Source organism: Lagopus leucura, unplaced genomic scaffold (assembly GCF_019238085.1).
Source record: "Lagopus leucura isolate 7727_CA_CO unplaced genomic scaffold, USGS_WTPT01 Super-Scaffold_100002, whole genome shotgun sequence".
Classification (NCBI taxonomy): Eukaryota; Metazoa; Chordata; class Aves; order Galliformes; family Phasianidae; genus Lagopus; species Lagopus leucura.
The window spans coordinates 62,018,298-62,040,931 of NW_024962263.1; the positions used below are offsets into that span (position 1 = coordinate 62,018,298).

Here is a 22,634-nt window from a genome sequence, read left to right on the forward strand (position 1 = left end):
GAATGTGGGGTTTTTATTATTGTTATTTTTTTGTTCTTGCTCTCTGATCACTTACTCCCAAGAATCTGGCCTCTTCCTCGGCATTTATTTGAGGCATTTTGAAAAAAATACACAAAATCCATTGAAAAAGTTTACAGATGATTCGGCCTAAGAAAGAGGAAATATCATTGAGAATGGATTATATGGGTTGGGTAATTTTGATCTCCTGGAATAGACAAAACCCAGTAATGAAAGCTACTGTCTTTGAAAACAAACCCCCATGTCATGACATTTACTTGTGCACAAACAAACCCAGGGCCAGCATCTGGTGCAGATACCCAAGGCTTTTAGTGTGTTTGATTTGGCAAATACGTGACTTCATCCATGCTTTTTATGTATGAGATGGAAATCTATGGTCACAATGAATATTACATTGGCTACTTTTGCTGCACGCTATACCTAGTTACATTATGTTGGATTCATTGAAGCAGAAGAAGTGCTGAAACAGGTTGAAGCCTATTAGTTTCAGGTAGTCATATATCTTTTTCTTGTACGCCAATGACAGCTGCATACAAAGGAGGTTGTATTCTCCATAAAGATGTATAGTTGTAGAGAAAATATAATTTTATATTATCTTCTTTATATCCAAATTCTCCCATACTATATTTTGCTCTTACATACTAAACATTTTTTCATTAATTAAAAAAAAAAAGATATGCAGATATACATAGCCCTTTCTGTGCCAGATTAATTCAGAAGACTGACCGAAAGATTAAAGGTTCCTTTAATCTTGCTTGTTGACATGCTAAGGTCACTATTCATTCACAGTTTAGAACCTTAACTGCTCTTCAGTTGCTTTATTTTTAGAGATCACAAATCCAAAGTAAGGCTGATGATGTCAAGGATGATGTTGAGCAAGAAACTGTGTTGTGGTTTAAAACATACGAGGGCTGCCCTGAAAGTAATACCTCTTATGTTGGCGCATGTTGTCAGAGGTGGATACTGGTGGTATGGCAGTGCAGGGTGAACTTTCCCAACAGTATTCTGTTACATTTTGTTGCCATGTGACAGATGGCAGTAGAGAGGCAGTCTGACAAAATGGCTTTTGACATGGAAGTGCATAAGAAGCAAAAGTGTGCAATTGAATTCTTCCATATAGAAAAAAAAATCAGCCATTGACATTCCTCAATGCCTGCTGAATGTTTATGGAGACCAAGCAGTGGCTTTGATCACAGTGAGGTGGTGGGTGGTGTGTTTCAGCAGTTCCACTGGTGCAGATTTTAATGTGCATAGCATGCAGGCTCTCTTGTTCATCACTGATGAAAATTCATGGCTACTGATGATGACTATGTTGGAAAATATTGTTTTGTAGCTATTTTCTCTATCAAATAGTGTTACTGTGGTCTTTGCATCTGTTGTGGTTTCCATAGAAAGGCATAGGAGGCATTACTTTTGGAGTGACCCACAAATATGCCCCTTTAGCTATCTTGGAAAGAGCTGTCTGTGGTGCAGTAAACCCATACTCTAAAGCAGACGTAAGTCTCCTGCAGTTTTGTCAGGGTCTGCCCGTCAACAAGAAAAAGGTGGCAGCTATCTGGAGCTCAGGTTGCTCACCATATGCTCTGTCCTATGGAACACTGGAAAGTGATTCAGGGAGTTTATCAGCCCTCTTATTTTCTTAGGTCCATTTTTCAGCTGTTCAAGAAAGAATATAGTATGAAAACTTGAGAAAAAAAAGAAAAGATGGAATCTAGAAAAAAAATACTGAAGGGGAATTCTCAAAATTCCATCAGGATTAGCTGCTCATAAGGGCCAAGTTTAATTAGGACAAACCTATATCCAGATGCCTACTGGGTGCACTACAGAAAAAAAAAAAAAAAACAACAAAAAAAACCCTGGCATAATTGTTCTGCATTCCCGTGCCAGCAATTACAAAAATAACATTGCATTAAGATTCATATACAAACAGGGGCCGAAATACAAGATTTGCCTTTGAGCTTTAGAGAAAGCAGTTTGCACAATGAAATCCTCAATCTTTTAGAAACTTTTATTTTCATAATCTAAATTAAATCTCTGTATGTATCATGCAGACCATCATCTTAATTTTCACTCAGCTGACAAGTATTTCTAATGACTATATAACTGCTTATGTATAATTGAATGTTAATTTGGGCTTTCTCGTGAATTGAGTGTTGCAATTCTTGCCAGAGAAATCTCAGGAAAACCAATAAATTAATCACAATACTAACAAGTTAGACAGGAAAGTGGTGTGACCCCTCTTTAGCATAGAATCTATTAGACGAGGAAGGATTAACATGTATTTAGTAACAGCATGTTTGTGTAAGCTGTTGTGCTGTATTGCTTACCTTATCTCAAGGAGTAGAGCTTTCAAAATGAGACTTGGCAATAGGCAAGTTATATTTGTTGAATATTCATTCAGAATAGAAAAGCCTACTAATGCCTCATTTATATTGTCATTTAAATCTAGTGCCACTTTAGATTAATTATAATCCAAATTACAGCTCTATGCAGTGCGAGAATTAATATGGAATTTATCCAGATTAATACATTTGCATTGAAAATGTAATATGTCTTTGCCATGGCTAAGGGGAGCACTTTTTAATAAGGTAGTAAACATGAGGAAGGATGGAAATTAACCTTCATTATTGCAGTGAAAATTATCCTTTCATTTTCCTCTAATTAGAAAGAATACCAGTAATTATAATTTTAGAATTATTTTGAAGTTGAATAACATAATCTGATGTGTCAGAAATCTTAAATTATGCAATCTTTATCAAATACATGGATTCATAAATAACAAGACAGTATTTTGATTGTAGGTTTTTGAGGAGTTTCTTTCTTTAGCATTCTCCGCTTTATCAGTCACAAAAGTTTATATTTTTGTTTTGGGGTTTCAAACATGCTAGAAACATGATGGCATCTGAATTGTAGTGGAATATGTCATTTTTGTATTAGCAATATTAGACAAGTTAACTAATTCTGTAACTGACATTTAATCATTAACTAGTCTGCTTTGTGGTACTTATTTTGAACTAATGTTGGCTTTTCAGCTAACTGTATTGAAAGTATGTTACTCATCTAAAACAACACTGTGTGTTCTGCGTTATAAAATGCATTAAATTTGTATTTCACAATTAAGAAAAAACACAAATGTTTCTCAAAAATAGAAAATTTGTATTTAAAGCATGAACAACAACAGATTTAGTCTCTTCCTCCAGCTGCATATTAAGAAGAGCATGCCAGTGGAACACTCAGCTATGAAAACAAAGCTCCACAAGCTCAGGACCGTAACATTTTCTCTCCTCTCCTCTCCTCCTTCAATACCCTATCTGTAAGGCCATAACTTTATTCAGCCTCTCTGCAGGAAGCTCCATAAAACACTAAATCCAATACAGAAAATGAAAAGTTGATACAGGAAGAAAAGGAGCTAAGTTTTACAAGCTGGACCATTTGCTTGCACAGGGAGTCCAAACCTTTTCTTTTGCAGTTACACTTGTGACAAGAGAGGACCAGGCATAAAGTGCTGCTCTGCTTTGGGGGATTCAATCCACTCCATGCAAAGGGGCAAGTGGCTTCACCCCAGGTTGAGGAATCAGCCCCTTTTTCTTCAAACCTGTCAGTTACTGTTCTATTGTCCAGATGTAACTTGGGTTCAGTAGAAAGTAACAGGGCTTCGGCTTGACTGAATCCAGAGCAACATCAACAAGGAAAACAACAAAGCCTCTGTAAATTTCCACAATTTATATAAATATCATGGCAATCATAATAAATAGCTGTGCTTTTATATGCATTTATTGACCCCAGCACAGTGTTTGATGACTCCATAGTTTTATTATATTAACAACAAAAGAGAATTTAACCAAAAAAATACTTGTTTTTATTGAAACAAGAACAATGTGTTTCATGATTATTGTCCCTTTAAAGTAATCAAGTCATCCTATCCTCTGGTGGAAGATGATGTATAATATTAACCTTTTGTGTACCGAGGCACACAGTGTACTCCAAGCTCAATTTCATTAGCAGTTGCATACCGATGCCAAAAACACTGCTAAATGCATTGTCACAAATGGATTTTTGAGCAGAATTTGGATCCCAAGTTCTGTAACAAAATGTCAAAAACAATCTGGTGTGTAGAGGGGAAAAGAAAGCAGAATTGTTTTACTTTGCTTTTTAAATTCAGCATCCTGTATGACTGTGTCACTTTACACCAGCTGAGATTCTGCCCCATTTGTCTTTTTAAAGAAGCATTTTAAAAGTGGCGTATGATAGAGGTAAGAAACAGTAGTCAACTGTTAGACATTTTTGACAGTTGGAAATGAAGAGAGGTTAATAATTTGAACCTATCCTTCTAAAGTCTGAGAAGCAGCCTTTCTCCATTAATATAGTATGTCACTTTTTTACTTTCTATAATTCTTACAGTAAAGACATTTAAATAGTAATGATGTGTTGCCAAGTAAATGTGGCTAGGCCAGTGAGAACTGAATTATTATAAACCAAACTGAGTAATGAAGTGGTATCTTTTGTTGCTATAGCATGTAGATTTTACCTTTAAGCTTCACCAGTGCTTCAGGTTGGAGGTACATCTCTTTGCTGAGCTATCAGCAAATAATATAATATCATATAATATAATATAATATAATATAATATAATATAATAATATAATATAATATGATATAATATAATATAATATAATATAATATAATATAATATAATATAATATAATATAATATAATGAGGCCTCCAGGAATATTCTCAGAGTGTAAAAATTCAGGGGGGCTCCAGAAAGCAGCGTGTCCAGATATTAAATCAATGCTGATAAACTGATAATTAAAGTAGGAAAATATGGCAGGAATAAACTGCAGTTTGAGTGAGAACATACTGGTCTAAATTACACCATAAGAAATAATTACCAACTTAGGAATGAGAAACAATGTGTGGGGAAATCAGCTTTAATGTATAAGTCATAAAATATGTTTATGTTGTTTTTTTTTTTTTTCCTAAATGCCCTTCAGAACATGTCTCTGTGTGATTCAGTTCTCAATTGTTCATTATTTTACCATGAGGACTTGGTATTTACCTTGAAAACTTTCTTATTTTACCTTGAAAGTTTTCTTATTTTACTTTTCTTTAATGTTGCTCTTTTAATATCAAATGTTGCACAAAATCTACATAATTGATATAATAATAACAAAGATACTGATTTTGCCTACAGAAAAATAGAAATATTTTCTTTGTTCATGTTTACTTTGTTGTCAAAACATCCATGACCTTATTTTTAAATTAATCCTAGGTTATTGTGCAACGAGGTGCAATTTGTTCATTTATATGAACCTTATGTGGATTGAAAAAAATCAAGATAAATCTTCATGCACAGCATACAATCAGATTACCCCTGGACTATATATTTACGTTGAGTCTGATAGCAATCAATGGTTTAGCTTCATTGCATTTCAAGATGTATTTGCACCCAGTGTCCAGTGATAGTGTCCTCACCCTGGAAATAATTTAGTTGCAAATTGACTGGAAGATGGTGAAAATTGAAAGTTAAAATTAGAAATACTCATAATAAACAGCAGAAAAAAGGTCAGATGATGCTGCACTATGATGAGATTGGAATGGTTGGTAAATGAGGTTTTGTGTTTGTCGTGAAATGTATGTGACATGCCTACCCAATGCTCTTGTAATATCCAGCCTAGCAGAAGAGATTATCTGGCAAATTGACGCTGGAAAGAATTTTCTGATGGACTGGGAAATTAGAATTGCACTCTTTTCTTTGATGTGTGCAAGACTGGGCTGCATTACACAGCTAGAGTAGGCATAATATTAAATATAGTATTTAATACTTAATAGTAAAACTGTCTATAGAAAACAATTATATTCTGGTTTTGATCACAAATGCCAGACTATAAAAATTCACAGTGTAAACATCTAAGGCAATCCCAAATGACTGATCTTTGTATATAATTAATATTAAGTTAGCTCTGAAATCCTATTCTCCACAGTATTTCTTTTAAAGCCTCACTATATTTAGCTTCAGAATTGTAAGTAGGCAGGAATTATCAAAACACCACAATAATCATATTGCTCAGACAATTTAGGAAAGAGAGAGTGCAATTAAACATCAGCAAATTAATTATTTTGGAAAATAAGATTTTTAAGCAAAAGCTGATTTGTTTTGATGTAACACACAAATTCACACTGAGCTGCTAAAGAAAGCATCTTATTGATTAATCTTTAAAGGCAACCTAAGGTTATCTAAACAGTAGAAAACAGTTCATTTTTAAATGTATTTATAGAGTATCCATCAAGGATAAAAGTGTTTTCGTTTTTATACTTATCAGAGTTGGTTTTCTCAAGTATATGTATTTTTTCTCAGAACATAAAAAAAAAAAAAAAAATACCCTCAAAGACAACACAGACTTTTGGAATCACAGCTTCTTTGTAAAACAGAGTATTTTCAAGTTTAAAATGTGTTCTTAAAAATTGTTTTTGGAACAGGAATAGTCACACCAGAGAAGGAACCAAAAGTGAACACTGTTGTAGGGGCACAACAACTTCTTCTGGCAAAAGAAGAGGATGGTGCAGCTAAAAAATCAAAGCCTCCAGAGGACAATAAATTTTGTCATGAGCAGGTAAAGGAAAATGTAAGAATTTAATTGTATTCTAGAATTCTTTCAAATGAGAATAAAAAAGAGATGACGTGCTGTTAAAACAGCAATATCAGAAAGTTATTAAAGCACATTGACTAATATCCTGCATCTTAATTTGATGTTTTTCAGTTCTATCAGTGTCCTTATTGTAACTACAATAGTAGGGACCCAAATCGTATCCAGATGCATGTCCTGTCACAGCATTCAATGCAACCTGTTATCTGCTGCCCCCTCTGTCAGGATGTCCTCAGCAACAAAATGCATCTCCAGCTTCATTTGACCCATTTGCACAGTGTGTCACCTGACTGTGTGGAGAAGCTGCTCATGACTGTAAGTGATCCAAATACTGAAGTGCACATTACAGAAATGTATTCTGGCCTCTTGGCAATGAATGTGTTGTGATATAGCATTTTGGTAGCCAGAGATGGGGAACAGATCAGGATTCTCAGTTTCTGTTGCCAGGTTGTCTGTTGACTGATGTCCCTTGGGAATTCTCCAAGGGACTGGTAGTGGATTTCAAAGATGCTGAAAACCTACAGTACCTCATTGACTTTACCTTGGAATAAGCAAGTTCCTCTGAGCGTACACCAGTAAATTTAATCTAACACTATCCAGGTCTTAGGACTCGAATTTGTAAAAAAACTGAGGACTTTCCTGTAAAATGTAGTGCCAAAATATACATGTATTCCTGTGTATAACAGTGCTACTTTCATTATATTATTTGAATTTCACCATAAAATATCAATAGTAGTACTAATTGGAAAACACAAGGGTCGCATTTTTCACTATGTCCCCATTTTTTACTTTCTGCCTCTGTGTAATAAAGTCTTCAGATTTTTTTTGTGAAAAAATATGAGTGTGAAAAAGCCAGGGCAGTTCTTCTGGATAAAGAATACCTGTTTTCAAGTACCTACCCTGGATCAGGCATAGATTTGAAATAGATTACCCACGTTTGGCAGAGTTCAGAAAACAAATTTTGTCAAATTTCACCTGGGAAATCCTGTTCTTCACTGAGAAATGTCATGGACCACATCAAAATAATAAATTTTTTAGAAAAAGAATGTCTCAACACTATGTAAACCAGTGTCAGTAAAAACACAGTCAAGTCTAGGGTTTTTTTTATTATTATTACATTGTATTTTCAAATAGAAAATAGACTTCCCAAGACACTCTAGTGAATAGTTGTCTTACCTTTTTTTACCAGGATACATTCTTGGGAATCTCAGGGATCCTTAAACATTTATTTCTGTAATCACAGACAACTCATTCATTTATAACATTGCAGTGGTAGGCCAGCCACCTAACCAAAAATGGCAAAAAAGAAGAAAGAATTGAATCTTTAATGGAGATCTTTAATGGAGATGCTTGTGCCAGGTGCTGATGCGCAGTGCTGAATTGGAAATCAACAAAAACACTTTGAAGTTCTCTTTCTTCTTTTCCTCAGTTTTCTACTTAGTGTAATTCTGCCAAACTATGTACTTTTGGCCCAAGGAGAATACTGTAGAAATTTAACATTTACAGGCCCTTTTTGGAGACAGAGCAAATATGAAAAAACCACCATATTTTGGAGAAGAAAAGGCTCTGGGGAAACCTGACAGCAGTCTTTCAGTGTCTAAAGGAGGGCTACAAGAAAGAAGATGACAGAATCTTTAGCAGGGGCTGATGTGACTGATGCGATAGAACAAGGGAAAATGGTTTTAAACTTAAAGAGGAAAGATTTACGTTCATTATCAGGTGGAAGTTTGTTTGTTTGTCTGTTTGTTTTTTATGATAAGGATTGTGAGGCACTGGAATAGGTTGACCAGAGAGGTGGTGGATGCCCCATCTCTGGAGACACTCAAGGGGTCAAGCTGGACAGGGGTCTGAGCAAGCTAATCTAGCTGTAGGAGTCCTGTTCATTGCAGAGGTGTGGGATCAGCTGACCTTTAAGGGTCCCTTTAAACTCAAACAAGTCTATGATTCTTTGATGTTGAGGATTACTATCTTTATTCTTGAGTTTTTCTTGATTCCCTCTATGCTGATAATGGGACAACTTTGAAATCTGTCCTATTCTCTGTATGTGCTGTAGTCTTTTCTCACCTACTGACTTGTCCCTTACTATTATTATTATTTTTTTTTTTTGTCAGAGAAAAAAGTCTACTTGCAAAACATGATCAACATCATTTAAATTTTCCTAGTTGATAAAACTACTGTTTTCTGTCCATATCTGAACTCTGACAAAATAAATACCATTTAGAGCAAAATGTTCATCTCTGGCACATTTACAGTTAACTAGGTCATTTTTTTATAGAAGTCCCTTCTGCCCAAACAAAATCAAAGTCACTAAATCTGAATAAAAGAAAAACATGAAGCATCAAACAAATGATCATGTCAGTTTAACTGTACTGAGAACTATCAGACATCTATAATATCACGTCTTTCAAAGATTTCTGTCTATATTCAAACATAAAGTGATGCGTAAAGTAGACTGAAGAAGATATTACATGGGGAATTTAGAACAAAGGAAAGAGAAAACCCATATTTTAAATGGCACTAAGTTGCTCCTTCTGTTTGGAAATCATCTTATAATTTTCTTTCATTTGTTTAAAAAGCTATTCAGGTAAGGTAAAGTGTGATTACCCTTAGTCAAGAATTGGCTGCTGACTGTATCTCAGCACAGTCTCTATCTGTGGAGGAAGTCCAAGGAAAATTCCCATTGTAAACCCAACCAACCTTCTTTGTAGTGACATTAACCCCAGTAAAATATTGAATGTATGTGCTTCTGTGGCATCACTTTATTGTGGATTCTTTTGAGTTTATCCTCTTCCAAAGGACAGACAGTTCTCCGATTTTATGGTCTATCAGGAGCCATTATCAAGGACTGAACCAAGGCCTTTGTTTAATCTTGGCAATCTTTGAGATGTGATGGTCTTTTCAATTATAATTTCATGTTGCTTTGTGACCTTTCCTGTAATAATACTGTATTCTTGGTTTTCCAAGGTTCCTGTACCAGATGTCATGATGCCCAATAGTATGCTATTGCCGGCAGCTGCCTCAGAGAAATCTGAACGTGACACACCTGCAACCATTACAGCTGAGGGATCTGGGAAATATTCAGGTATACAAGAAAAAAGTATGGATTGCTATTCTTTACCAGGCCAACATAAAGCATACTATGTGCCACTCTTGATTTCTGATGAAAAAAATGCTAATACTATGTGTTATTCTCTTTTACTTGTGTAAAACACATTTAACTTTCTTTAACTAGGTGAAAGTCCTGTGGATGAGAAAAATACGCCTGGGATTGATGAATCAAAACCTGGAATGGAAATTAAGAGTGAGGAGCAGAAGCCACCTAAAGAATCTACTGAAACGCCAGATTGGAATAAGAGTGGCAGTAAAGATATAAAGACCACAGATTCAATGCCAGATCAGCTAAATGAACAGCAGAAGAAGCAACAGCTCTCTGTTTCTGACCGCCATGTCTATAAGTACCGCTGTAACCATTGTAGCTTGGCTTTTAAGACTATGCAGAAGCTTCAGATACATTCCCAGTATCATGCTATTCGGGCAGCTACCATGTGTAGCCTTTGCCAACGTAGCTTCCGTACATTCCAGGCTTTAAAAAAACACTTGGAAGCAGGTCACCCTGAACTCAATGAAGCTGAACTTCAGCAGCTGTGTGCATCTTTACCTGTTAATGGTGAACTCTGGGCAGAAGGTGAAAGTATGGGACAAGATGATCATGCACTAGAGCAGGAAATAGAAAGAGATTATGAGATGGACCAGGAAGGTAAAGCAAGCCCTGTAGGAAGTGATAGTAGCTCTATTCCAGATGATATGGGCTCAGAACCAAAGCGAACCTTACCTTTTAGAAAAGGGCCAAATTTTACTATGGAAAAATTTCTAGATCCATCTCGCCCATATAAATGTACAGTATGTAAAGAGTCTTTCACTCAAAAGAACATTCTCCTGGTCCACTATAACTCAGTCTCCCATCTACATAAACTCAAAAAGGTTTTGCAGGAAGCATCAAGTCCTGTCCCTCAAGAAACCAACAGCAACACTGACAACAAACCCTACAAATGCAGCATTTGTAATGTTGCATATAGCCAAAGTTCTACATTGGAAATCCACATGAGATCTGTGCTTCATCAGACAAAGGCAAGGGCTGCAAAATTAGAACCAAGTGGTAATATAAGTAGCGGAAATAGTGTAGCAGGGAATGTTAATAGCCCCAGCCAAGGAATACTAGATTCTATGAATTTGCCAGCAGTTAACAGCAAAGAACCACATTTAGATGCCAAAGAATTAAATAAAAAACAAGCTTCTGAATTAATTTCTGCTCAACCTACACATCACCCACCCCAGTCACCAGCACAACTTCAAATGCAACTACAGCATGAACTGCAACAGCAAGCTGCATTCTTTCAACCCCAATTTCTAAACCCAGCTTTTTTGCCTCACTTTCCAATGACACCTGAAGCACTCCTACAGTTCCAGCAACCTCAATTCCTTTTCCCATTTTATATACCTGGGACAGAATTTAGCTTAAGCCCAGACCTGGGTTTGCCTGGTTCTGCCACATTTGGTATGCCTGGAATGGCTGGTATGACCGGATCGTTGCTGGAAGATTTGAAGCAGCAGATACAAACCCAGCACCATGTTGGTCAAACACAGCTACAGATACTGCAGCAACAAGCACAACAATATCAATCCACCCAACCCCAACTTCAGTCCCAAAAACAGCAGCAGCAAAGCAGCAAGCTGATGAAAGCAGAGCAAACTAGCTTAGTAAGCACAGACTGCCAGTTGATAAAGGATATGCCACCATATAAGGAGTCTGAAGAGATTTCTGAGAAACAAGAGAAGCCAAAGCAAGAATTTACTACTGAGAGTGAAGGACTAAAAGAAAACAAAGATATGAAGAAACCAAAATCCTCCGAACCAGCCATCCCACCACCCAGAATAGCTTCTGGAGCAAGGGGGAATGCAGCCAAGGCTTTATTGGAGAACTTTGGTTTTGAGCTAGTTATCCAATACAATGAGAACAGACAAAAAGTGCAGAAAAAAAGCAAGACTGGTGAAGGTGATAATACAGACAAACTAGAATGTGGAACCTGCAGTAAGCTCTTTTCCAACATTCTTATTCTGAAGAGTCATCAAGAACATGTGCATGGACAGTTTTTTCCATATGGGGCATTAGAAAAGTTTGCTCGACAGTACAGGGAGGCATATGACAAGCTTTATCCAATTTCTCCATCCTCTCCAGAAACCCCTCCACCACCACCACCACCTCCGCCACCACCACCACCTCCTCCTCCTCCAACTCCTTCTCAGCCTTCTTCAGCTGGGGCTGGAAAAATTCAGAACACAACTCCCACTCCTTTGCAAGCTCCACCACCGACACCACCACCACCTCCTCCTCCTCCACCACCACCTCCTCCACCACCACCACCACCATCTGCCCCACCTCAAGTCCAGCTTCCCGTTTCACTTGATCTCCCACTCTTCCCTCCAATTATGATGCAGCCAGTGCAGCATCCTGCACTGCCTCCTCAACTTGCTCTCCAGTTACCACCAATGGATACTCTGTCTGCAGATCTTACCCAGCTTTGTCAGCAGCAGCTGGGATTAGATCCTAATTTCCTGCGCCACTCTCAGTTCAAGCGTCCACGTACACGAATCACAGATGATCAGTTAAAAATATTGCGGGCTTATTTTGATATTAACAATTCTCCAAGTGAAGAACAGATCCAAGAAATGGCTGAGAAGTCTGGTCTTTCACAGAAAGTTATCAAGCACTGGTTTCGTAATACACTGTTTAAAGAACGACAGAGAAATAAAGATTCTCCATATAACTTCAGCAACCCTCCCATAACAGTGTTGGAAGATATCAGAATAGATCCTCAGCCTTCAGCTGTCGAACCTTACAAGTCTGATGCATCTTTTAGCAAGAGGTCATCTAGAACACGGTTTACTGATTACCAGCTTCGTGTCCTCCAAGACTTCTTTGATACAAATGCTTATCCAAAGGATGATGAAATTGAACAACTTTCAACTGTTCTTAACCTACCTACTCGAGTTATTGTTGTATGGTTCCAAAATGCAAGGCAGAAAGCTCGCAAAAGTTACGAAAATCAAGCTGAAACTAAGGACAATGAGAAAAGGGAATTGACGAATGAACGCTACATTCGAACTAGTAACATGCAGTATCAGTGCAAAAAGTGCAGTGTGGTTTTCCCCAGGATCTTTGATTTGATTACGCACCAGAAAAAGCAGTGTTATAAAGATGAAGATGATGATGCTCAAGATGAAAGCCAAACTGAAGATTCCATGGATGCCTCAGATCAAACAGTATATAAGAACTGCACCGTTTCTGGCCAAAATGATGCATCAAAAAACCTGGCAGTCACGGCAGCAAGCTCTGGCTCTGGTTCTAGTACTCCTTTGATTCCATCCCCCAAACCAGAGGCTGAGAAGGCTTCTCCTAAACCAGAGTCGACTGAAAAACCAAAACCAAATGAAACCATCTCTAAGCAAACTGATACATCTTCCCAAAGTACCAAACCAGTACAATCTGCTCCAGTAACCCCTTCTGATCCTCAGCCCTCTGCTTCTCAACCACAGCAACAGAAACAATCACAAATAATAGGGAGACCACCTTCTGCATCACAGACTACACCTGTTCCTTCCAGTCCTTTACCAATTTCAATGGCTCCTCTACAGAACAGTCTACCTCCTCAGTTATTACAGTACCAATGTGATCAGTGTACAGTTGCCTTTCCAACTCTAGAACTTTGGCAAGAGCACCAGCACATGCATTTCCTAGCAGCCCAAAATCAATTTATTCACTCACAGTTTCTAGAGAGACCAATGGATATGCCCTATATGATATTTGACCCCAATAATCCTTTGATGACTGGACAGTTACTTAATAGTTCTCTTGCTCAGATGCCACCACAGACTGGCTCATCACATGCAGCACACCCTGCTACAGTTTCTGGTTCCATGAAACGAAAGCTGGATGATAAAGAAGATAATAACTGTAGTGAGAAAGAGGGAGGAAACAGCGGAGAAGATCAACATCGTGATAAGCGTCTAAGAACTACAATTACTCCAGAGCAGCTGGAAATACTCTATGAAAAGTACCTGTTAGATTCCAACCCCACCAGGAAGATGCTAGATCACATTGCACGTGAAGTGGGACTTAAAAAGAGAGTTGTACAAGTCTGGTTTCAAAACACAAGAGCCCGAGAAAGAAAAGGACAGTTCCGTGCTGTTGGTCCAGCCCAGTCCCATAAAAGGTGTCCTTTTTGTCGAGCTCTGTTTAAAGCAAAATCAGCTTTAGAAAGTCACATTCGCTCTCGACATTGGAATGAAGGGAAACAGGCAGGTTATAGTTTGCCTCCAAGTCCTTTGATATCAACTGAAGATGGAGGAGATAGTCCGCAAAAATACATATTTTTTGATTACCCATCATTGTCATTAGCAAAAACGGAACTATCAAGTGAAAATGAATTAGCCTCCACTGTATCAACGCCCATTAGCAAAACTGCAGAAATGTCACCAAAAAATCTCTTAAGTCCTTCTTCTTTTAAAGCAGAGTCTAGCGAGGATATAGAAAATTTGAATGCTCCTCCTGCTGACACTGCATATGATCAAAACAAGACTGACTTTGATGAGACTTCATCAATTAATACAGCAATTAGTGATGCCACAACAGGAGATGAGGGGAACAATGAAATGGAGAGCACGACTGGCAATTCAGGGGATGCAAAGCCTGCATCACCTCCCAAAGAGCCAAAAACACTTGTGAATGATGCGCTAACAAAAGCTGCAACTACACCTACCAACGAGAATACTGATGATAAATTTCTCTTTTCCCTTACAAGCCCCTCAATACATTTCAGTGAAAAAGATGGTGATCATGACCAAAGTTACTACATTACTGATGACCCTGATGATAATGCCGACCGCAGTGAAACTTCAAGCATAGCTGATCCAAGTTCACCTAATCCCTTTGGAGCTAGCAATCCCTTTAAATCCAAAAACAGTGATCGGCCAGGCCACAAACGTTTCCGAACACAAATGAGTAACCTTCAGCTTAAAGTTCTCAAAGCTTGCTTTAGTGACTACCGGACTCCAACAATGCAAGAATGTGAAATGTTAGGGAATGAGATTGGTCTGCCCAAACGTGTAGTCCAAGTCTGGTTTCAGAACGCACGGGCAAAAGAAAAGAAATTCAAAATTAACATAGGGAAGCCATTCATGATAAATCAGACTGGGCCTGATGGGACAAAGCCAGAATGCTCTCTATGTGGTGTAAAATATTCTGCACGTTTGTCCATAAGAGATCATATCTTTTCCAAACAACATATTACAAAAGTGAGAGAAACTGTGGGAAGTCAGCTAGATCGGGAGAAAGATTATTTAGCTCCTACAACAGTTAGACAGCTGATGGCGCAGCAAGAATTGGATCGCATAAAAAAGGCTACTGATGTGCTAGGATTAACAGTACAGCAGCCGGGCATGATGGACAGCAGTTCTCTTCATGGCATCAGTTTGCCAGCAGCTTATCCAGGACTTCCTGGGCTTCCTCCTGTTCTTCTACCTGGAATGAATGGTCCATCCTCCTTACCTGGATTTTCACAAAGTTCGAACAGTAAGTCTATAAACTTGTTTAGTCATTTTGTATAGTCAACATTCCCTTCTAAAACATTATATTGTGCATTCACGTTATTGGGTGATGGAGCACTGGAACAGATTGCCCAGAGAGATTGTGAGGTCTCCTTGGAGACCATCAAAAGTCACCTGGACATGGACTGAGCAACCTGCTCTAGGTGGCCTTGCTTGAGAAGGGGTTAGACTAGATAAACTTTAGAGATCCCTTCCACTCTGTGATGATTCTGTGAGTAGCTTAAAAATATTGCAATGAGATGAATGTAGCACCATACAAGGCTGTCACTGCAAACTGGGCTATATGTCTGACTTCCCCTAATCAGAATATATAGGTTTAATTGAAATCTAAATAACAGAAATGTCTTTGAGCCCATATTAGGCTTCTGTAACATCAAAAATATAGCAATAGCATTGTTATTGGAGATTTTTCATTTGAATATTGTTGTTGTTTTTCTGAATAATATTACTGTAGGCAAAATGTAGGTTAGAATTTTGTCTGTAAAATCTTTGAATGCACATATTTTAAATAACATCTCATGAAGTACAAAATAGTCAATTCCACTGTAGTGTTTCATCAGGCATTTAGTCCACCCCTTAAGACAGTGTAATCTGTTAATTCACAATAAACACTAAAAAACTCTGCCCCAAACCCTGTAATATATTTCTGAATAATTAGAATAGATAAGTTTTCTGTTGAAGGTGATTACTAATGGTAGTTTCAATATGATCCAAATTTCAGGAGTTTTTGAATATCTTCTACTCCTAGTTGTTAAAGACATTGCGGACATATACCACTTTGCTTGAATTTGTGCTTTTAAACTGAGCACATAACTCTGCTGGCTGGTTTTTGCTCACATTGGAAAGTACTTCCTCTTAAAATAAATGTAATAGAAGTTAGAGAATCAAGATTTCTGTAGAATGATTTGTTTAGTCCTCAAAGGATGAACTTATTATTTTATTTGTAGTAGGCTCTGATTTTACAGAGTTCACTGTGAGTGCAGCGTTGCAGACTGAAGTTCTCTAATTGATCCTCAAACTCTACACATTTATATCAAATACATGGACAGCAGAGGTAGAGAGTTGGTTAAGACACTTCACCTCATTTTATCAAGTAATTCAACTTGCTAGTAATCTCTAATTTTTTTTTACGAAACAACTAACTTTGGCAAATGAGGTAGGGGCTTAATCGCTAGTGTTGTTAGGCACACTAAGACTATAGCAATGTTTTTTCTGCTACCCATCTCTGCTTTGATTAATGATGACGATGTTATTATTTCACTAAGTAGTGGTCAAAGTATCTCACTTTTCTCTTCATTGGATCAGAATGGATTCCACAATGGAGTTTCTGGCTGACTGCCCTCTGGCTTTGGTAAAATATTTATTGGCACAGAGAGTGCATATAAAGGAAATATAAAGTTGTTGTATTTCCTTCTTAATGGCATACAGTGTCCAGGTCCAAAAATGGCTGGTTGTTGTTCATTAAAATTATAGATATGGTTTCTCCATATAACTTTGCTAAATGCATATATCACTCTGAAAGTAATGCCTCCTACTTATTTCCATGGAAACTTCTACAGATAAAAAGAACACAATAGTGTTATTTGATAGAGCAAATTCTCAGCTGCAAAACACTATTCTTCAACATAGTCATTAGCATTAGCTATGCATTTCAACAGTGATGAGCAAAAGCCTGCATGCTGTGCTCATAAAAATCTGCACTGGCAGAGGTGCCTTACTGTTTCATACTGCTATGATGATATCATTTCTAGGAAAAGACATTGCCCATATAGTCCATCTTTCATCAGCTTAAACAGATAGAAATCAGAAGGTGCCGAATTTGGACTATACAGTGTGGTTGGACAGTCCAGTCTAGAATGACAATGTGCTCTATGGTCTTCAAACTGGTATGGCTCCCGGTTATGGGCTGCAAGAAGAAGATTGTCTTCTCCAGCCTGTCTCTGGAAGTTCAAGCTTTCAGCTTAGCGTCATAAAGTAACATTCAGAGTTGATGGTCAGTTTGGGTTCCAGGAAATCCAGAAAGATCATTTGTTTCCTATCTGAAATGACAGTACACATCACTCTACTCACTGAGGGCTGTCTTGATTTTTTTTCTTCAGTGGGAATTCATATATCACCACTTCATGGCCTGTTGTTTTGACTCTGGCTTGTGGTGGTGATATCACATTTAATCATGAGTAATGATGTGATCCAGGAAACTGTCACCTTTTGCCTTGAATTGGTTCATTAACCCCTACAAAACTTGCATATGGTGTTCTTTCTGTTCATATGTTAGCAATTATGGGACCCATATGTGGCGAACTTTGTGATATTCCAGTGTTTCCACCATTGTTTCCAAGACATTGAAGCCAATACTCAGCTCCATAAACAGTTCCCTAGTCTAATCTGCTGATTCGCATGGATGAGCTGATTGAAGTGCTCTTCATTTTGTGTGGTGACAGCTATGCATGCTGTCCAGAATGTGGCTTGTTCTTCATGTTGCTGTCTCCATTGCTGATATGCAACACCCACCACTTCACTGTGCTCATTTCCACTGTTTGGTCTCCATGGCATTCAGCAAGCGATGAATGCCAATGGATACCATTTTTTTGCATGGGGGAGTTCAATGACACATGTTTGCTTCATGCATACTTCCGTGTCAGACTGCTCCTCTGCTGCCATTTATCACACAGCAACTAAATTTAACAGAATATTGTCAGGAAGGTTCAGACTCTACTGCTATAAAACCTACACCCAGCTCTGAAGTTGTGGGCCAACATGATAAAATGGGAGGCATTACATTCAGAGCAGCCTTTGTAGATTTGTTTAGGTCAGCCTTCAGCTAAAATGGGCTTTGTCTAAAATGCTAAAATAAATTTGATTGGGAACATATTATTACATTCTCTTACTCTCAATAACAGGAAGTGAGTCCATGTGCAAAGTGCTGCTGGTGAATGGCTGCACAACCATGGTGGCCTTTCAGTTGTTTCGAAGAGCTGTTTTTGAGAACATTACTTGGCCTTGGCCAAAACTATTCATGTGACCATTCTCACTGTTTATCTTTACAAATAACTGAGTTAAATCTTTAGAGTATATTCCCTGGTACTGTTTAACCTACTGGAATTAATTCAGCCTCAGAATCTATGTATTTTTCTGTTAATAATATAAAAGCAAAATGCCAGGTAGACAGGCCTACTGATCCAAAGTAACTCACTTTCCTTATTTTCCAATTTTCACAAATTATCTCTTCTTTGCGATAAACATAAATCATTAGTATCATAGCATATACAGCGCACTGCCAATTGAGATGGATTTTTAGCCTCTTTCATCTTGCATCTTCCTAAGGTTAATTAGCCCATTGTGGGCAAGGCCCACTGTGTAATTCAGCTTGTACAGTCTTGTTTTTTTTGTTTTTTTTTTTTTGTTTTTTTTTTTCTTCTGCTATACGCTAAATAACCCTTACATCCCGCGTTGGATCCTTGGCAAATACTTGAATGTATAAATCTCTATTCCCTAATGATACAAAATGGAGCAGTCACAGTGAATGGAAAAAAACAGATTATTTTAATCATTCATTTTAAAAGTAAGCAATAGAAGTTCTCCAGTATGGGCTCAACACTAGTATTTCCTGCAACTAATTAACCCATTTCTATTTTCTCACCTAGACTGCTTTGGTTGATGAGTCACATTCATATTTGATGCTAAGAGTTGTTTAAATAGGACTTGTTTAGTTCCTAGAAAACTTGTTTTTGGCTATGATTTTGCCAGCACTGTGAATATTCTCAGTTAGCAGGACAATTGCTCTGCGTCATCCTCTACATGAAGGATTTTGTTGAAGCTAACTCCCTTATGACTCACTATCAAATTCTTCAAGCCTACTTCTTGTGAAATTTACTGCAGTTTCTTCATTTGTCATTCATGTGTCATTTCTGCATTTTGGCCCAATCCTGAAAATGCACTTTGGAAGAACGCTCACTGAGACTTCCTATGTTTAAATATTTACCAGTTTGCATTGATTTTTATGGTATTGGCATTTCCTTTGGCAAACCCCACCCAATCTCTTCATGTTTGTTTAAAGGGCAAATGTAAAAATTAGTAAGAACCTCACTTCTAAAAAACATATTTGCAGTTTGCTAAGATAAGGAAATATTGAAACTATAATAATAAATATAAAATTTAAAATTCTCTCCTGCATTTCTCTTCTATCATGATAGACAAATAAATGAGCCTGCTTAGTTTCACTTGTATTATGAAGGATTTCACTTCAATATTCTTGCATCCAACGTTGTTTATGGGTTTCCAAAAAACTGAATACAACTGACTTTTTCAAAATACTAGTCTTTTTAAAATGCAATATTTGTTTTTACAAAAGGTTTGTAATGGAAAAATAATCCTAAATCGTGAGGGAAATATTCATACATTTCATTTTGTCTCTTTTGTTTAATGCTCAGACTGGGCTTCTATTTGCAAAGTTTACTGCACTCATTAAAATAAGATTAATTTCTTCATTTCTGAATGAAAGGACCCATCAACTTTAAACTTAATTCAGAACTTTGTTCTAAAACAAGTGTCTTGCAATGTGAGAATTATTGTGTGGTTGTAGTATCATATGTCTAAGAATCTTCTCACCTGTGGGATATATTTTTCTAGATAACACGTTTGTATTATCTTGTGGGCATTATAGCTATATTCAACTCAATATACTTCCTAATATGGAGTTATTTAGTGGAATTCTAATTCATACAGAATTTTAGTTCTGGCTTGATTATGTTCTTGAAGTTCTTTCTTGTTTTCTAGATGACTGTAGATAAGGGAATTCACCTGCTGTTTTTATCTGTTCTCGAAATTTACACTTTATTTTCTTCTTAATTTCGTGTTACATTGTAGAAAACTAGTGCATAATTTTGCCTCTAGCTATTAATACTTGTTCTATGTCATCGCCCATTACCATATTTTTTTTTGCATATCACTTAAGCCTGAGATCCTTTGAACATTCACAGCAGCTTTTTTCAAGAATGCACGCATCATCACTGGGTAAAATTTACTTAGTAGTTTTTAAAATCTTGTCCTGAGAGCAGCTTGATTCAACAGCAATTACTTTCCACATTATCAGGACACTAAATTCTGTTCTCTGTTTGCTTTTGGCCCACTGGTAGCTCTTTCATTTCTATATCTTTAGTCCTCTAATTCCTCTAAGGAAAAGAAAAATCTTTCCTCTTTGGGAGCCACTTAAAAGAGTTACCAGAACTAGAGTGCTTCTTCATTATCAGTGAATTTTTGATTTTAAATCTCTCAAGTCTGGAAATGTAGCATTTGTTTCACTAAGTTTTCTTCTTTTGATTTTAGAAACCTCAGCTCCACATTTTCCCTTCAGTAAAATAGGTAGATTTCACTCTACTACTACAGCCTGCATTCTAAACATTTCAACCAAATTCCAAATAATAGCTGCAAAATGTAATAGATCTTGCCTGCTGTGGACATCATCAAGATGAGGATAATGAAGACAACATGATGTGTAAGGGTTGAAGAGAGTAAGAAGAGAAAGAAATCAGAAAAATCTGATGTAGCTGACAGCCCCCCCAAAATGAAAAAGCTGGGGCAGCAGTTCATACTGATTGCATCATTCATGAATTTTTCATCTGCAGTATTTATCACTTGAAATATTTTCTTCAGAATCCGTGCACAATTGCCTGTTACTTCCTATTGAAAGGATAGGGGCAAGCAATAGCATCTTCTGTGTCATTGTGCAGTAACTGTGACAATTACCCACTTTTTAATTATAACTGTTGTGACTCGTTTCACTATGCTATCTAATCCATGCTCACAATGCATTTTAACTCCTTAATGTTCCCCTACCATCAAATAGGAGTAATGACATGGTGACAAACATTAAATGGTCTCTTTGTTAAATCTGATAATTATTCCCTTTGACTCCTAATTGCTTTATTCCTAAGCAGTGCTAAGCACCTGGATATTGATGATTTAAGTGTCATTCTTGTTCACTCCATTAGTGCTTTCTAGTAGCTAATATCCTTCTAACCACCATTACAGAACCTGCATTTATTGTTCTCTTATCTGTGCACTCGTACGCTGTTCCTGGTATTGCTTCACTTGTACAGTTCTGTGTACATCACACATTTTGTGTGCTCTTTTCTCTAGCAAACTTACTTGCCTGAAAAAATGATGCAAAGTGTAAAGTATAGCCTTTTGAAGTTAGTTGCCTTTATACCCTGTGCCATCATTTAATTTTCTGACCAACTATGCATTTCACAGAAGTTGCTTTTTAATAGACTGTTACCAGTCACTGCACTATATTGGGTACTTGAAACAGAGAGAAAATTTCTTCAATTAATATATGAGACATGCTTCTTGTGTATATGCACTCTCCAGTCAGAACCAGTCCATCTTTAGGTTGCTTTCTCTAATGAGGTGGAGGACACCTTGCCTGCATATTTCAAGGAAACTGAGAATAGCAGCATTCCTGTGTCAATGCATTTTAGTGCTATTCCGCTTATTTCCCAGCAAATACAGCACTGACCTGATTGTCACTGTAAAGATGAGCTCTGTTCATACTCTGAAAAATGAAAATGTAAGCTGTGTGGTGTCCCAGTAATTAATAGCACTGATCTGATTGCTTGTTTTCTTGGATTTTTGAATGGTTGTTTCCTGTTGATATTTACTTATCTAAACATCTTTATTTCTTTATTATTATTGCATTTTCGCCCAGCAATTTGGATTAAAATTCCTTTTTATTTGAGAGCTAATTACTTGAAGTGAGTACCATAATTATCAGGTTTCTTAGGTGAAGGATGTGTGGGTTATATCATCCCAGAGGCATGATAAAAATTAGTTAAAATGAACAACGTAGTAGAGATCTCTCAACGTATCAATTAGAAGGAAGCTCTCTTACTGTGTTTAATGCTTCTTTTCTAATAACCTACTATTGAGGCTGCAGAGGAAAATGAACAGAAACTGGAGAGTGTTATTTGTACAGGTATGAATATGATCCAGCCAGTGGAACTACTTTGACCTCCACTGCCTTTTGTGGGACTTTTCTATAGGGAGAGATTTGTGCATGACCCCCATTCTAGTACAGTCAGGATTATAATGTGAGTAAAAACTGTTGCTTTTGCTGTAGATTGTATATTATGAATTTAAGACTGGAAAATTCACAGAAATGCACTAAAAGCCTTTTAAAAGTGTTGTTTATTCATGCCATGGGTAATTCCAGAATGCTTGAGAAATGCTGAATGTTACAAGATATATTTTCCCTTGTGCATTGATGACAGCTGTATTTTTGTTGTTTTCAGCTTTAACATCTCCTGG

The 22,634-nt window shown here is 37.2% G+C and overlaps 1 protein-coding gene across 1 annotated transcript in view; it reads left to right on the forward strand.

The window, feature by feature from the left end:
- The window catches only part of ZFHX4 (zinc finger homeobox 4), a 151,299-nt gene that overhangs the window by 124,430 nt on the left and 4,235 nt on the right, over positions 1-22,634 (forward strand). Inside the window, exons 6-10 of the mRNA XM_042869839.1 lie at positions 6,499-6,632; positions 6,780-6,980; positions 9,630-9,747; positions 9,898-15,294; positions 22,619-22,634. The exon at positions 22,619-22,634 is cut by the window's right edge and continues 4,235 nt beyond it. Coding sequence (XP_042725773.1) covers positions 6,499-6,632; positions 6,780-6,980; positions 9,630-9,747; positions 9,898-15,294; positions 22,619-22,634 — 5,866 coding nt within the window. The remainder of the gene's footprint in view (positions 1-6,498; positions 6,633-6,779; positions 6,981-9,629; positions 9,748-9,897; positions 15,295-22,618) is intronic.